This window comes from Melanotaenia boesemani, chromosome 4 (genome assembly GCF_017639745.1).
Source record: "Melanotaenia boesemani isolate fMelBoe1 chromosome 4, fMelBoe1.pri, whole genome shotgun sequence".
Classification (NCBI taxonomy): domain Eukaryota; kingdom Metazoa; phylum Chordata; class Actinopteri; order Atheriniformes; family Melanotaeniidae; genus Melanotaenia; species Melanotaenia boesemani.
Genome location: NC_055685.1, coordinates 36,951,164 through 36,968,001, shown reverse-complemented (window position 1 = coordinate 36,968,001; position 16,838 = coordinate 36,951,164). Strand labels below are relative to the sequence as shown.

The window sequence follows — 16,838 nt, the reverse complement described above, 5'->3', positions numbered from 1 at the left end:
ACGGCCTCCACAGCTATTCTACGTGCGTGTCAGAAGCATCCCCGAAGCGCCTGCTAAACATACGCAACGTCTATTTTTGACGGAACACGCGTCCAGAACGCGTCAAACGCAGTTCAGATAGGGCCAGACAGGAAATCAGACATAGAAGCGTTGTAAAAGCGTCCGGTAATTTTCAAAATAAAAGCCGCTTGTGCATATTTGCGTTGCTGAACCGTGTAAACATTATACCATTGATCGGTCAGGGTGGTTTTTTTTTGTTTGTTTTTCATAGACGACAAGACGTTTATCCTAAAAGTGGAGAATCACAACATTCTCTAATTCTCCTGTGATTTCGTGATCTTGCGGCTCCAGCTTGGCGGACTGCTCTTACAGGCGCTCTGCACCTGACACTCTCCAGGTGTGGATTGATGGAGGTCAGAACAAAACCGCGGCGCAGCCGTAACGTGGCGCACACGCACGCGGAGGAAATGAGGTGTAAGTATCGCTTGCCTTGCAAGTGTAAAACCAAAGTAAACTTTTAAATATGTACAAAAACTGTTATCTTAATCACACTGATAATTTAATCTGTTGTTCAAATAAGCTTATAATACTCATGATAACATTACAGGAGCACTGCCATCCCGAGCCTTTATGGGGCCCCAAGCAGAATCTGATTTGACCTCATGGCACACTGTAGATGTAACACACCCATTCATTGGCAATATTTGTAGTTGGCTTACATCATACAGATTACACTGGCCATGTTTTTTAACTTTACAATTGTAGCAAAGTCAGATAAACTGCTCAGTATTAATTTGTATTTTTGTGTGTGTGTGTGTGATGTATGCATGTGGGAGACTGAAGTTGTATTTGAAATGAACAGAAAACAGACAAGACGTACAAGATAACCAGTTAAATTATCTTTGTTTCTGCTGTTTTCTGCTAAAAATATGAGATGAATCCCATTGCATTTTACCTTCCATTGAAATAAAGTCAGCTGTAAGCCTATGAAGCAGAGGATTTTGGAGAACAAATCCTGGACATGCTTTTGTGAGGTGGCCAGAAACATGCCTCTATTTAAAAGCTAATTATGCTTGCTGTCTGCTGGAACTGTTTGCTGACACATCCTGCTTTATGAGGTGATAACATGTCAGTGTTGCCAAAAAATCAAGTAATTCATTTTTAACAACTGACAGCTTAATTGGGTTATTCTGGTTGATTTCAGCTGGGTATGTTTCCTGGTAATTTGTCTGTTGTGGCTCCGTGAGTCATGCTGAATCAGCCTATATCAGATCAAGTAGCATGAGCTTCCTCCATTATTATAACAAAATATTTTTGTATGAATCATCTTTTCTTTTCAGCCTGAAAGTAAACAGCAAATCTGGTTACCAGAAGCAAAACATTTGTTTTAATCTAATCTAGTCACTGGTATTTTGAGACAAATACAGGCATCAGCAGGTGATGGTGGGGTGCAAGAACTTCGTTTTAACAGGAACAGATTTCAGAAGAAAAATAAAGTTGATTTTCCAGCGTTAAAAGAGTTTTCTGTTCACTGCCAAGAGCAGTGGGAGGCAATTAAAAAACTTTAAAACTTGATTTACACTTAGACGTCAAACACTTTCTGACAGTTTCTGACATGAAGCCATTAGGAAGCGTCCTAACCTGCATTCTGTCTGATAACCATTAGGGAGTGACGTCTAGGTTTGCTCAATTTTTTTGTTCAGTCACGTGACTTCTGGAGGCTCACATCCTTGCTGTGCTACAATGTGCAACATCACATTAAAAACTATAAATAGCATAAGGCATTACAACTTGCAGTATGGTAGGTCTTGAGGACCGGGTTGGTGACCACTGGCCTAGATTCTTTGTAGCGAAGCACTAGCATTGCTGGGTCTCAAAGCACAACGGCCACATGTTGAACTCAAGGCTTCAGACCTCAAACAAGTCAGTGGCATTCCCGTGGTTCTTCATGTCAGTTTCACAGGTGTTGACTATATTTTCCTCTGATTAAAAAATAATTACTGTCGTAGATATCAACAATATTGTCATGAGAACTGTACACTGTAAAAAAATAAATACATAAAAAGATTTGTGACCACAGTGTCTTTATCTTCACCCTGAATCCGTCTTTCTCCCCAGAACCTGTTAGAACCAGGTCTTTGGCTGTATGAGTTGTGATATTGCTGGTTATTTCCAAATATCTCTTACTTTTTTTTGTCAGAGTACCTCTAGCAAACATGTTCAATCTGACTCATGGTTTTTGGATGAGTGGCACGTTGGGGATTGAAATGAAGTCAAGCTTTGTTGAAACCGTTGGTTTCCTTTGATACAGGATATTAGGCCCAGAATACATCTGTGATATGTTAAGAAAATATAAACCTAGCAGAGCTCTTAGATCCAAAGACTCTGGTCAACTAGTCCAGACCAGAGTCCAGACTAAACATGAAGAAGCAGCATTTAGCTGTTATGCTGTAAACAAGTGGAACAAACAAACTGCCAGTGGAGATTAAACTTTTACCAAATCTAGACATTTTTAAATTCAGGTTTTCCTTTCTCATGCACCTATATGTGAAATCTGCATGGTAACTTTTAACTTATCTTGCTTTTATGATTTTTTTTTACTTTTTATTGCTATCTTTGCACCATTTGTAATGCTTTAAGTGTTTTATGTGAAGCACCTTAAATTGTCTTGTACATGAAATGTGTTATACAAATGAACTTGCCCTGCCGTGCCTGTCTGTAAAGTGCCCTTTCACAACATTGTTGTGAATTGGCGCTATACAAATAAAGCTGAAATAAATTCTCGTAAAATAAAAATAAACTCTGTTCTGAGTGAACCAGTATCCCAGCCAGCTTCATCTCCCCCATCGAGTTATGGAGAAACCAACGGGTGAGTGTAGTCAGTCCTGATGAAATGAGCAAGAGGTGAAATGTCATGAAAATATAAAACAAGTGTGCAAATGAAGAGCAGGACCACGGAGTTTATTTCACAGTCGCGGATTTCACTGTGCGCGCGCGCGAAGCGCACCCCCGTCTCTTTACGGTTTCTCGGCAAAGGGACGCATCCATGGAGAGCTCGTGCAGCCGTCTGCTGCCTCACCACTTCACAAACCACATTTTAACATGACATAAGAAGAACGAACCGGCTCTTCCAGGCAGAAGCTCGCAGTCCGCTCCTCCGTCTCCGCCTCGCAGCATCTCAGCGGTACAAATCCACAACTTTTTCTCCCTCCACCCAACACTTTCCCATCTACGTTGGGGAGACAAGACACTTTCCTGGGAATTACATTGATATTTTTTCTCTTTTTTGGAGGAGTTTGGGGGACTTCGGGAATCCGAATGGATGTGGCAGCGGTAGAGGGGATGTCTCTGCCCGGTATCCGACACCGGAATCGAGCGACGCAAGTGATGCCGAACCAGAAAAGAGTCAAAGCGCGGCGGAAAAGGCGAAAGGAGTTGCTTTTAATCCAGATATGCGTGTTCGGCGGCTTGCTGCTGCTCGTTAAGGGGGTTTCCTTCTTGGCGGAAAATTCAGGTGAGGACTGAAGCCGTTTGAAGGAGAGAATATGTAACATGCTTTAAACTCCAGCAACACTCGTTTTGTCACAACGTAAATGGACTTTTAGGGTTGCAGACTTTCATTATTTCTAATTTGAAATTATGTAATTTTAATAAAATACACTCATAAATAAATAAATAAATAACGAAATAAATAATAAAACAGCCTAATCAGAATATTTATAACAATAATGATAAATAATATTAAAGATCTGGTAAATGGATGGTAAATGTACCATTTACCATTTAAAGATCTACAACAGCTTCAAAAAGTGAGGAAGAAAACACAATATGGGTTTAGCTGTTTTTCTTTGGTTATTTAACATCTAGATGCCCAAACATATAGACGTTAAAGATGTTATTTAGTATAATCCAGACTCTTTTTGAGTACATAAACTGGCCCATTTGACCTGAAAATGCTTGATGCAGGTGTGAGAGGAGCATGAAGGTGCCTGTTCTGTCATATAGTAGTCTATAATTGGAATTCACCTGAGCTGTAACTATGGGAAACTATTCAGGGCTGAGGGATGCAGAGGCTGCTCTGTGTTCAGGTGTTTTTTAGCTGCAGAGCAGTGAAATCAGGGCAATGAGCCCCAGGGTATATAAGCCCTACACCTCTCCATATCACTACAAATGGTGTCAGAGTGCCTCTAACTTTTTTTCTCAAACTGGATCTACTAGTCTGTTCAAAAGTCTTGAGCATCCCCTCATTTCTTTATGTAAAGGCAGTAACAGGAAAATAGATCCATAAAGGAAGATAATGGAAATATAAAAGGCACAAGGAATAGTTCTCCAGACTTCTTAAAGGACTTTGTAAAGCTTTTCTTTGGATGTCGACTGCCTTGGTTTTCATTCTCTGTCCACAAGATCCCACACTGCTTCAGTGATGTCTGAGGAGGATTCATCCCTCCATCAGACCTGTTGCCACTGATGTTCAGTCCAGTTCTTGTTTGTTTTCTCCCTGTTTCCTTTCCTTAAGAATGGCTTCATGACACCCTTCTATGGAAACCATTTCTGATGAGGCTTCGGCCAACAGTAGATGGATCAGCTGAAGGTTCAGATGCACCTCTCAGCTCCTGTGTCATGTAGTTTGTTTTGTAAGCTTGACACTTCTTTTGTCCTCCACTTGATCATTTTCCTCAAACATTTTAAGGACAAACTGCACACCATGCTGAGATATGCCAAGTTTTTAGTTAACAGCTGTTTGGGAATTACCTTGTTGCTGCTAGAAATCCTGTTTTCTGTTTGTCAAACTGTTATATTTGCTGTTTTTCTGGGGTGAAACTAAAGAAATGGAGATCAATAACACGTCTTGGTGACAGGCTTTGATCAGATTAGATTTTTGTCTGTTGTGACAACACAACACTGGTTTATTCCTTGAATTTGGAGCCTCTTTTTTATACTTGAATGATTCATGGGTCAAAGTTAAGTGGCTTTAGAAAGAAAAAGGCCATCAGAAAGCTGGACAGCTATTGCTCAAGACCAATTCAAAACTCAATTAGAAGCAAAATCTAAAGAAATGGGGGATGTTTCATACCTACAAGTTATCACCCCAAAAGCTAAAATAACTTTTACATCTGAGGATGTTTCAAATACCAAACCTGAGCTGAGTCAGCATCGACTAAACTGAGACATTGTCATGAACAGAAGATCTGAATGAATCTTTGTTCATACAGTTATGATTTGTACTTCATGTCTTTTGTTCTCTGCTCTTCCAGCTGTGTTAATGAAACATGAGGCGAGGTGTTCATGTTAACCCCTTAATAAGCTGGTTGGAGAGTCAAGTGAAGTTGATTCAGTTTGATGTGTTTAATGAAGTTTTGTGGAATTGTGGTTACTCCCCCCTTTGCATTGCCACTTTAATCATTCCCACTCCTCTTCATCAATTTTTTTTAAGATAGTGAAAGCTTGAAGGTGGGAGGAGCAGCACAGCGCTGGCATGCAACCCTTGCTGTGTTTGGTGTGGTGGAGGTAAGGCTAGGTGAGAAGTTCAGGCATCCCCTGAAGGACTATTGAATAACTGGGCTTTTTAATCCCATTTGAATCCATCCTTTGGGCCAGACTTGCAGTTGGCAGGAGTGGAAAGGGCAGCGCTGCTCCTGCTGGGCTCTGGAAGTATGAAATGAATTCATTTGTGTTGCTGCTTTCTTGAAGAATGTGCAGATGTAGCCACAGTGGGAGCACCACTTTGTGGGCTGCACTGTTGCTCCACCCCCGCAAGAGGATTTGTTTGGAAAACCGCAAAATCCCCTCCTCCCTTTTAATGTATGAATCAACATATCTGCAGAGCCCTCCTCCAGCTGTTCACCTCCTTACTTTAATGTGACAGAGAAGACAAGAGGGTTAAGAATAAAACCTACCTGCAGCATATCTGCGCAAACGTGGTGAACAGAGTCCAAATGTCATATTTCCATGTAAATATGTAAGTAAAGACTCATCAAACTGAATGACTGGCTCAAGTTTCCAGCAGACAGATTTAGGAGTGTTGTTCTCAGACTGTTCTTTTGAAAAATAAGGACTTTCTGAAAGTTTCTAAAAGTATGCTTAATCAAAACTGGATCAAGCAAGGCAAGACAGTTTATTTGTATAGCACATTTCATGTACGGGAAAATTCAGTGTTCTTTACATAAAACATTAAAAGCATTACAGATATTAAGAAATATTGAAAGGCAGCAACAAATAGCAAAAATCACAATAAAATCATAAATCACATTAAAATTATTAAAAGGAAGATAAGTAAAAGTTTCCATCCAGATTTCAAGCACAGATTTCAAGCAGGATCTGGCAGACCAGAACAATTAACTAAAACCATCATCTTAAAGGGCTTTCAATTCTCTCACTTTATAAAATCCTCATTCACTTTATCAGGTCCACCTTCTACTACCGGGTTGGACCCCCGTTTTCCTTCAGAATTACCTTAATTCTTGGTGTGATAGATTCAACAATGTGTTGTATACATCCCTCAGAGGTTTTGCTCCATATTGGACAGTTGTGCAGGTTTGTCGGCTGCATTCAAGATGAGAATCTCACGATGTTTCCATTCATGATGTTTCCAGCAGATTCTTAGCCTAGCATCTGAATGTGGAGCTGAAATGGAGACTCATCAGACCTGTAACGTTTCTCCATCTTCTATTGTCCAGTGTTGGTGAGTGTGTGTGAATTGTAGCCTCAGTTTCCTGTTCTTAGCTGACAGGAGGCACCCGGTGTGGTCTTCTGCTGCTGTAGCCCATCTGCTTCAAGGCTGGACGTGTTGTGTGTTCAGAGATGCTGTTCTGCAGACCTTGGTTGGAACCAGTGCTTATTGACTTCCTGTTGCTTTTCTATCATCTCCAACCAGTCAGCCCATTCTCCTCTGACCTCTGACATCAACAACTGGATATTTTCTCTTCTTCAGACCATTCTCTGTAAACCCTAGAGATGGTTGTGTGTGAAAATCCCAGTAAATACTCAGACCAACAACCATGCCATATTCAAGGCCACTTAAATCTCCTTTCTTCCTCATTCTGATGCTCAGTTTGAACCTAAAATCATCTTCACCATGTCCAGATGACTAGATGTGCTGAGTTGCTGCCATGTGATTGACTGATTAGATATTTGTGTTAAACTGAACAGTTCAAAGTGGTCGTTGAATGTTACGTGTTTGTTTCAAGACAAGCCAGGATCTTGGTTTAATGGATTAGTTTTTCACATTGCTGTGGTGGGAACTTCCTGACTGCTGCCAGGACCTCCATTAACAGCTGGTTCAAAATTCAGCTTGTTAACTATCACCAGAACACAAAAATCCACTTTACTCCTCTGCCTGGATCCTTCCATTAGCTCTCTGTGAAATCCTTAATAAGCTGCAATCATAGTGGTTTCATGTGAATCACTCCATGTTCCTCGTTTCACTCTGATCCTCAAATCTCTTTTTTGTCATTCCCTGATTCATAAATCAAAAGGTGAACACATATTTGCTCTGCCTTAACTTCTCCAACTCATCCAGATTTTCTGAATATTTGGGCTGTTTTAAGCTTTTTAAACCTATTCGTTTTATGCTTCACTTTGTCTTTTCACTGTTATGTGGTTCATTTGATCTTTTATTTGTTCCATTTCTTTGTGTACACTGATGGTGCCATATAACAAAAGAGTCTGCCACAAAACGTGATCCGATTCTCTGTCTGGGATGCAACTTTGTCTTTACTTTTATACTAGGGCACAAAAGAAAACCACTCAGAGAAATTCATTGTAATTGCATTTCACGGTATATTCATGAATGTTTAGAGGCAATCTGAAGTAATTTCAGTTTGTAAAAGACAAGGGAGAAAGTCTACGCTGGACACCATGATCTCAGATCCCTCAGATGGAACTGCATCTACAGCTTATAGAACCACGTGAATGAGGATTACTGGGGAAACTTTTGTCAAACCCTACAATACATAATTACATCACAGAATTCTTGGAGGCATCTGGGATGGAACACCACACAGTGAAAACCTGGTTGTGCTCAGACTAATCAATATGGGGTCGGATCGGGGTTCTATGACAGGATGGGGTCGAATCAGGGTTCGGTGACGGTATGGGGTCGGATCGGGGTTCTGTGATGGTATGGGGTCGGATCGGGGTTCTGTGACGGTATGGGGTCGGATCGGGGTTCTGTGACGGTATGGGGTCGGATCGGGGTTATGTGAAGGGATTTGGTCGGATCGGGGTTCTGGGACAGTATGGGGTCGGATCGGGGTTCTGTGATGTATGGGGTCGGATCGGGGTTCTGGGACAGTATGGGGTCGGATCGGGGTTCTGTGACGGTATGTGGTCGGATCGGGGTTCTGTGATGGTATGGGGTCGGATCTCGGGTTCTGGGATGGTATGGGGTCGGATCGGGGTTCTGGGACGGTATGGGGTCGGATCGGGGTTCTGTGATGGGATTTGGTCGGATCGGGGTTCTGGGACGGTATGGGGTCGGATCGGGGTTCTGTGATGGGATTTGGTCGGATCGGGGTTCTGGGACGGTATGGGGTCGGATCGGGGTTCTGGGACGGTATGTGGTCGGATCGGGGTTCTGGGACAGTATGGGGTTGGATCGGGGTTCTGGGACGGTATGGGGTCGGATCGGGGTTCTGGGACGGTATGTGGTCGGATCGGGGTTCTGGGACGGTATGTGGTCGGATCGGGGTTCTGGGACGGTATGGGGTCGGATCGGGGTTCTGGGACGGTATGGGGTCGGATCGGGGTTCTGGGACGGTATGTGGTCGGATCGGGGTTCTGTGACGGTATGGGGTCGGATCGGGGTTCTGTGATGGGATTTGGTCGGATCGGGGTTCTGGGACAGTATGGGGTCGGATCGGGGTTCTGGGACGGTATGTGGTCGGATCGGGGTTCTGTGACGGTATGGGGTCGGATCGGGGTTCTGTGATGGGATTTGGTCGGATCGGGGTTCTGGGACAGTATGGGGTCGGATCGGGGTTCTGGTAATTGTTTTTAAATCAAAATCACAATTTAAAATGTTGCAATTAGCAAATCACAAAGGAGCGTTATTATTCATGTTACCCGGCGCCTTATCCAGGCGCCTGCAGCGTCTACAGTTTTACAAATCCACTCATTCACTGTAATTCCTGTCAACAGTCATTTAAACATCATGTGACAACTTTACTCAAGTTACATTTCTCATCATGGGCTAATTCTCCACTAATGACTGAAACTCTGAGACAAAAACTGCAGAGGACAGAAAACAGTCCAACTTGTGAAATGTCCTGATGAAGTGAATGAGGGTTTTACTGAGTGGAGTTGCTCAAAATATTCTTAAAGTTCACATCTGAGATAACGTGTTGACATTAATGAAAGCTAAAAAGAATATTGGATCCATTTTAAGCCGTAATACGACTCAGAATGTCCATCGCAGCTTGTTGAGCGGCGATGGACATTAAGTTTCTAGCACAACACAAATGTTCTCATCTTCACCTCATTTCGAGAGATAGAAAAGGCAGATTTTAGTCTGTTTAGTTTTTACCACAAGGACAAGGAAGCTTTATTGTTTTAGCCACAGGTTGCATCTTGTATTTAGTAAATCAAAGCCATTCAGATCTCAGCTGTACGCCCTTGTGCTAGAATATAGAGCAGTTCATATTTACATGTTGTGTGGTAATTCTCCATCATGCTATAAATATATTTCTGTAAGACTGTAAGACTGAACAGAAGCTGGAATTTTAAAATCACAGTTTCAAAATCATTCAGACCCAGTGAGTGGTCTCTTGACTGTCCTAATCTTTTTTAATTTTTTTAAAGAATATATTGCACCCTCAGATGTAAAATAAATCAAATTTAAAAAGGTGTGAAATCATATTTTGTGTATTGAAGTGTTGCACCTGCACTAAATTTCCTCTGATGAATCTCTTCCAGGTTTCGATGTGTCTGTCAGCAGCATCGAGGACCAGGAGAGACGAGTGGGGAGGAAGCTGCTGCAGGAAATGGACAACACAAGCTTGGAGAATGTAGAGTTTGAGGAAGAATCCAAGAACTGTACCGCTCCAGGTAAGACAGGATGAAAGAAAGAGGACACCCAAGTACCCATCCTCCTTTTACTCCTCCTCTTCCTTCCATCTTTGTCCCTTTCTCTGCTCCAGAACAATGAGTGGAAGACAAAAAATGAGAGAAGCATGCATCCAGCTTTGCCTGTGGTTTTGTCTTTTTCCTCTTTCTGGTCCCCTGAATTGTGTCTCTAGTGTGGGGTAACCCAGATAGTGAGGTCAGATGATTTCCCATGAGCGCGTGCTGCAGCAGGCACTGATATTCTGGCTGCCTCAGCGGTTTTCACACTCAGTCTCCATCACATTTTTTAGGGTTCTGCAGGTTTCATTCTCACCAGCTCTCTCCATCTTTTTTTCTCTCTTTCTTCTTACACAATAAAACCTGTTTCCATGGCTTCCACATCATATAAAACCATGCCTCGTGATGTAGCCCGGCCTCTGGCATGTCGGTTGCTATTTTTAGCTGCACATTAAAGGAAATTTGACGTTGAGGCTGTCAGAAGTGATGTGAAGCGACATCGCTGCGGATAACGTAGAAATATGTTAGATTCCTTTTACCTCCAGATGATCACCCAACCCTTGGAGCGAGACGCGGCTCTCTTGTGTGTTCTTTAAGCAAAATGGCCATCATCAATCTCTTTTCTCACTTTCCAAGGTTGCTGCTGTCGTCTATAAATGGAGCTCAGGTCAGAGTTCAACTTGTTCTCCTCCCCTGCCGATTACGCAGAAGCTGCTCCTTCCTTCTCTTGCTGCTAAATTTAAAGTGTTCAACCCGTTCGCTTTAACCCCCACTGCCCTTGTGAGGACAGCCAGCTTTTTTGCTAAATAACCTCCGTTTTCTGAAAGCCTTGTCCCGATTTCTTCTCCAGACACTAAGAGACACGTTCTTACGTTGGGAATGTCTCCTTCTTCATGTGGTTGCTGAGAGGAAAGAGTTGGTGTGTTTTGAAAAGGTAGCGGGTGTGTAAAGATAAAGAAACCTCCCTCACAACTTCTAAAGACGTTCTTTCTGGAAAAGTGCAAGTGTGAACTGTAGAGTTTGGAAATGAAAACATCAGGGGGGCAGTGTTGGAAAGACTGTTTCTCAGCTTTGATCATGCAGAAGAACGCGTTAAATAAAACTAAACATGGATCTTCTTTTCTACTGTTTAACAGAAACGGGTGTTGTCCTTTAAGTCGTCTAAAACCTGCTGTTCATTCAGCCTTTTAAAATACTAAAAACATAGTTAAACTTTCTCAAACCCGAGATCTCCCAGTTGTTAGTTGGAAGATGTTAAGAACAGATAGTGCAATCCAGCTTACTTATCAGCGTTGGCCTTTACAGAAATAATAGCCACATATCAATGATCTGATCTGGTTATACTCATTTGATTATGGGGATGCAGTTTTCGAGCAGAAGCCTAATTAAAAAGGCTGTTATCATAAATGAAACGCTGATATTTGATATTAATTTTGCAACAGTAATTTCAGAGTTAAACGTTACAAGTTCAAACTCACGCAGTTCACCAAACCCAGATGAAGTGTATGAACGTGTGCTTACTCTGCAGTTTTCTGTTGATTTATTTTGCAAGTGAGGATGTGATGTCGTTTAAACACATATTGTAGCATAGAGTATTTAGCATCCAGTGCCTTCTCACAAACTATGATGTGTTCATGCTTTCTGTGGCGTGTGAAGATGAGAGCAGCATTTTGGAATAACTGCAGAGACGAATGATCAAGCCAGGGCCAAGTGAACCAGTTAACTGAACTATAGGGGAATGATTTACAAATGCAATCACTTCAGTTTTATTTTCATTTAGGCTCAAAAATGAGCTGGTTAGCCAGTCTTTAACTTCATTCAGGCAGTTAAAAAAGGCTGCTGAGGGACAGAGACATTAGATTTAAAAGGAAAATAAATTTGTAGAGATGAAAGTAGATATAATTCTTTTACAAGGCAGCATGTACAAAGAGAACAAACTCGAACCTAAAATGGACCCCTGAGGCACACCACATAAACTAGGGGCTGAAGAAGATAATTCCCCAATAGAGATGTTAAAAAAACCGGCCTGACAAAAAAGATTTCAAGCAAGATTCAATCAAGTCTGTAAAAGGATATTGTGTTTGACCCTGTCAGAGGCATCAGTTAAATCTGATCATTACAAGAAGATCATTACAAGCTCTTAAAATGCTGTCTCAGTGCTGTGGTGGGGTTTAAAACCAGACTGGAATGTATATTTACTTTGGAAATGTTTTTCTTGTTTTCGCACTACAAATCAAGCAGGTAAGCCAGTGTTGTTGGCAATGAACATAAATAATTCTGTCCACACAGAATTCTCCTCCAGAGCCAGAGCGAAAGAGCTGAGAAGTTGCGATTTCAGACCAAATTTAGCTGTTTTCCCCTCTTTTTAAAACTGGCAGCACTAACTCGTCAGTCAAACGTTTGACTTCTTGGATTTATTTGATGGTGTAGCTTGCAAATGGAATAGCAGTTTGCAGCCACAGGGTTGAGTAAAATGCAGTCTGATGAGGAAGTATCCTAACATGAGCTCGGTTTTCTGGGAGGATGCTGTATGACGGGGGTACTGACTGATTGTTGCCTGAAATTAGAGGCCTGCCCGTGAAGATGGCGCGTCAGGGAGGGTGAGGAGGTGGCTCATTTGCTAATTGTCTCCTCTGTCACACATAAAACAAGCCTTCAACACATCACCCTCTGTGATTTTAATTGTGAGAACCCTGCTGCTTGTGTTGATCTCTGACACTTGTTTATCTCCTCCTTCTCCTCATGTTTACCTCCTCTTCTTCACTCTCATTTTTCAGTCAGGCAGCAGCTGGTAGTCATAGCTGAAAATGGTTTTATCACCTTCTATGGTGGCAGAAAATAAGTTTCCTGTTGGTTTCTGTGTGTTTGTTAGTAACTGGGGAGGCAACTACAAGCCATCTCTCTCACTGCCCCGCTCATAACCTTCCTTTTATCCGGAGACAGAAGGGTTTTTTAACATGACTTTTTGCTCAAATCTGTCACACTTGGTCCAAGAGGAGAAAAATCTCTTCTGCAGACATGTGAGCTCTGTTGAGTTTAGTCATACAGTAAATCTGACGAGATGGACTTTTTCTCACTCTACTGTTCTCCTGCACATGCACCCACACGTTTTCTTCCTTCTCCGCTGGTTTAAAACAAAAACACACATTTCCACTGATGTTTGCAGCACATTTGCATACACTGAGGCGAACGCAGCCCCGCTGCGCAGCTCTGTGGACACAAGCATCGGCTGTGCTATTAGACGGATAGTCTGGGTACCCTGTACACGTGACTGCACTCTCCAGGGGTCTTTCCCCGGAGGCTGTCTCCTCTGTTATTAAATATCCTCTCAGCTCAGCTTCAACGCAACACTCCGTTTTTGGAAAGGAGGCTGCTATGACTTAATCAGGGCTTCCCTGTGAGAAATGCATTGTGTGTGTGCGTGTGGCGTATGTGCGTGGCTGAACCTCTATGAGCACTATTGATTAATGCGAAGGTGCTGGCCTTTGTTTCTGCAGTGGGTAGGAGTGTGTGCAGATTCGCTCGCCTCGCTTCACGTGGGAATCCTCCAGACTCCTCTCCACGTGCCGGAGGCGAGTAAGTGAGCACCGCTGATAAATAAATCAGATCAGGGATACAAAAAAAACAAGGATTATTCCTTTAAAATCTCAACAGCTTCTCATTATCAATGCAAAGTTGACCCAGAGAATTCCTGGAATGATTTCCTCTGAGAAATCAATGGTGCCATATTACAATTACATTATTAGCTGTGAGTGGGCCGCTGCCTTGCAAAGTCGACTGTGTAAACAGTTGCAGATGACGACAAATTACTTTTATAACTGCCTAACGTGCAGACCGGCATCTGTCATCTAGTCTTGTTGCAAGAGCAGGAGCTCCGTGCTCTGGAGAATAAGACCAATCCATCACAGCAATTAGCTCAGTGGAGTCAGACTTAGTTCTACATCAGCTCCCGCAGCTTCACCCTTCCTACTGAAGAACATTAATTCAACAATAATGCCCTGTTAGTCTCTCCCTGCTGCTTCCCTGAATTCTTCTCATCTTGTCTTGTTCTCTGTTAGCCAACATATAGATGTAAAGCTTCCTCCTTCCTGGTCACTGTTGAATTATAGAGCTCAGTATGTTTGCTAGAAGCAAAAGTGGCTCAACGCACCTTTAAAGATTCATCCTGCCACATCCTGCCACTGTGAGCCAATGTCAAAGCTGTTTCCTAAAAGCTACAAACATCCTCCTGTACTGCTGCGATCCCAAGAGTTTCAGAAGAGATGCAGATTTCAACACAAGCTGAAAGGCTTCAGATGTTTCCATGTAGACATTTTTTAAGCATTTATATCTTTATTAAACAGTAAATAGTTGACAGTAATCAGAAGATATACTTATCATACACTGTGGAACATTTATGGTAATATACAATGTGATGTAGAATGTAGAACTATAGCTGCATAATTTTGGGGTTAAATTGCAAATTTTAAGTTTGTGTAACGTATACAATAATATTTAAAATAAGTTTTACAAGATTATTTAAATTTTAATAGATTTTTGAAAGATTTGGTTAGTTAAAGCACCTGCATTAACATAAACACATTAGAAACAAACAAAAATCCTCTTTAACTGAAAATCCTATTAAACTAGTTTCATTGCAGCAAACACTGCAGATGAATCCTTTTCTGGTGCTCTAATGACCTTTTTCATACATTTAAAAAAATTATTGTAGTGCAAAAGGTGTCCACCAGGGGGCAGAAGACAAGTCAGATTGTTTTTAACATGGTTATGCGCAAAGTTTTTATCATAAAGTGATGCAAAAGGTCTCTTATGATACATACAAAACGATACATACTGAATTTAAGTGCTGTTTACATAGTCTTCTTCATTTCTTTCTGTCAAGTAAGGAAAGGAACAGTTTCATAAAGATGTGCATTTTAAAAAAATCTTCTACAAGCATTAAACAAGCTTACAACAGCCAAGCCATTATTAACTTCTACTATTCTAAACTGGAAACTGGCTAAAAATGTTTGTGTATGCTACAAAATGAACAGCTTATAAGCTAGCACGCTATGTGCTAGTCAAAAACAGAGAATGAAATTCAATATTCAAATGCAATATTCAAAAAATCCTGGTCTACATTTTCCAGTTCATTATCAGATTTCTCTCAAAGTACGTAGTGATGCAACTTCCTGCAAAACATCCAATCTTTGCTGACATGATGGCGCCCACAGTCTTAGCATTAGCTACTAATGTTGGAACTAATAAGCTGCAAAATAGGCTGCTGAATGTTTAACCTTGTTTCTACTCAACCATCCCGCTGCTGCACGCCATTGTGTTTTTCCTTTGTTTTCCACTCACTCGCTGAGTTTATTCCACATGCACAGATGTAAAAACAAAAAACTTAATCAGATTTGAAGGTGTACATGCACAAAGACATGAGAGTATTTGGGAGTAATGTAGGAGCATTCATGCAATTTCTCACATTCAGTTGACTGATGACTTCAGAAATCAGATTATGATCAGGTTTTTTGGTCTGCATGTAAACAGGATCATTGTCTATCTCCATCTGAACAATGATCCCAATCCAACAGGGAAGTTCTGCCAGCGTTTGCATGATTAAATCAAGTCGCCCATTTAGTCCATTGTTTCTGTTTCTGCACCTTTTACGCTTTCTTTCCCTTTTCTTGGCTCATATAAATGTACTCTATGTCACTAACCAGCAGCAGAATTCATGTTTTGTAAGTTAATTGTGAAAAATAAATCTCTGAATATCCAAGAGCCATATAAAATAGAATAACTAAACCTTTTTAACCTTCTTTGTTTAAAAATCAGATCCTTTAGAATTTCTTGTTTGTACCAGACTGAAAACATTGCAGTGTGACAAGTTTGACTGCCTGATGTACTTTGCACATCGTGCCGTGGTATCAGGGTTTTAATCAATGAAAGTCATGTTTTCATCACAATGCGGAACCTTATGCTAACATGCAGCACCATTTTTATTTACAGCAACCTACAAAAAACAAACTTGCACCCAAAAAAACTTGCTGGGAGATTTTTGTTTGACTCCAGCTTTAATTACATTTTAGTATTTTGGTTGAGGTCCCACATGTTCATCTTTACTAGACATCTGTAATGAGAACTATTCTCTCAGATATAATCTGAAGATGTTGAAGGCTCGTAGAGAGACTAGAGATTGTCAGCATCTGTGATTTTTGTTGCATGAGGTAAAAACTTCTCAGCACACAGAAGGTTAAAGCTCAGGGAGTGTTGGATGAGGTGTTTGATGTGTTTTATGGATAAGAATATTTCCCCTGTCAGATCTCTGCTTCTGAAGATAAGCACTTCACACAAAGATTCCAAGCAGCAAGAAGGCTTTGATGATGATTGACAGATCTACAACCTCCACATGTCATGTACCACTAACTGAGTTATTTTCCTGATCACAGTGGCATGAGGAGTAATAATGTTATTTCATGTAAACATAACTGAGCAGCTGATCTGTTCATGAATGCAGCTGTAATTCTGTTTTTTTTTTTTTTGGCATAATCTACATTTTTTTTTATCTTATCAAGATTAATCTAGACATGTAAAGACAGCAAAGGGCATCAGGCTGGGACCAGAATCCGGCTCTCCATCTTAACCAGCTGGGCAGGTTGTCTGCAGCTTTCACATGGGTAATGCATTTCCCCACTAAGCAGGTGAGGTGAGGCAAGTTCACTGTGGGTCTCTAGACTGGAAATCAGTTTCACACTGATACCAGAACTCAAGTTGGACTTAGCACGTGACACGAGAACGTC

The 16,838-nt window shown here is 41.4% G+C and overlaps 1 protein-coding gene across 3 annotated transcripts in view; it reads left to right on the top strand.

Moving 5' to 3' along the window:
* Window positions 1-311: 311 nt before the first annotated feature.
* Window positions 312-16,838, top strand: part of LOC121638196 (sodium/potassium/calcium exchanger 3-like) — a 54,632-nt gene continuing 38,105 nt past the window's right edge. The window contains exons 1-3 of one of the 3 annotated variants that reach the window (XM_041982789.1): window positions 2,977-3,184; window positions 3,293-3,514; window positions 9,913-10,044. In XM_041982789.1, coding sequence (XP_041838723.1) covers window positions 3,319-3,514; window positions 9,913-10,044 — 328 coding nt within the window. In that variant the 5' untranslated portion in view covers window positions 2,977-3,184; window positions 3,293-3,318. Of the gene's footprint in view, window positions 475-2,976; window positions 3,515-9,912; window positions 10,045-16,838 lie in introns of those variants that run through there. The other 2 variants (XM_041982790.1, XM_041982788.1) reach the window with 2 other exon arrangements.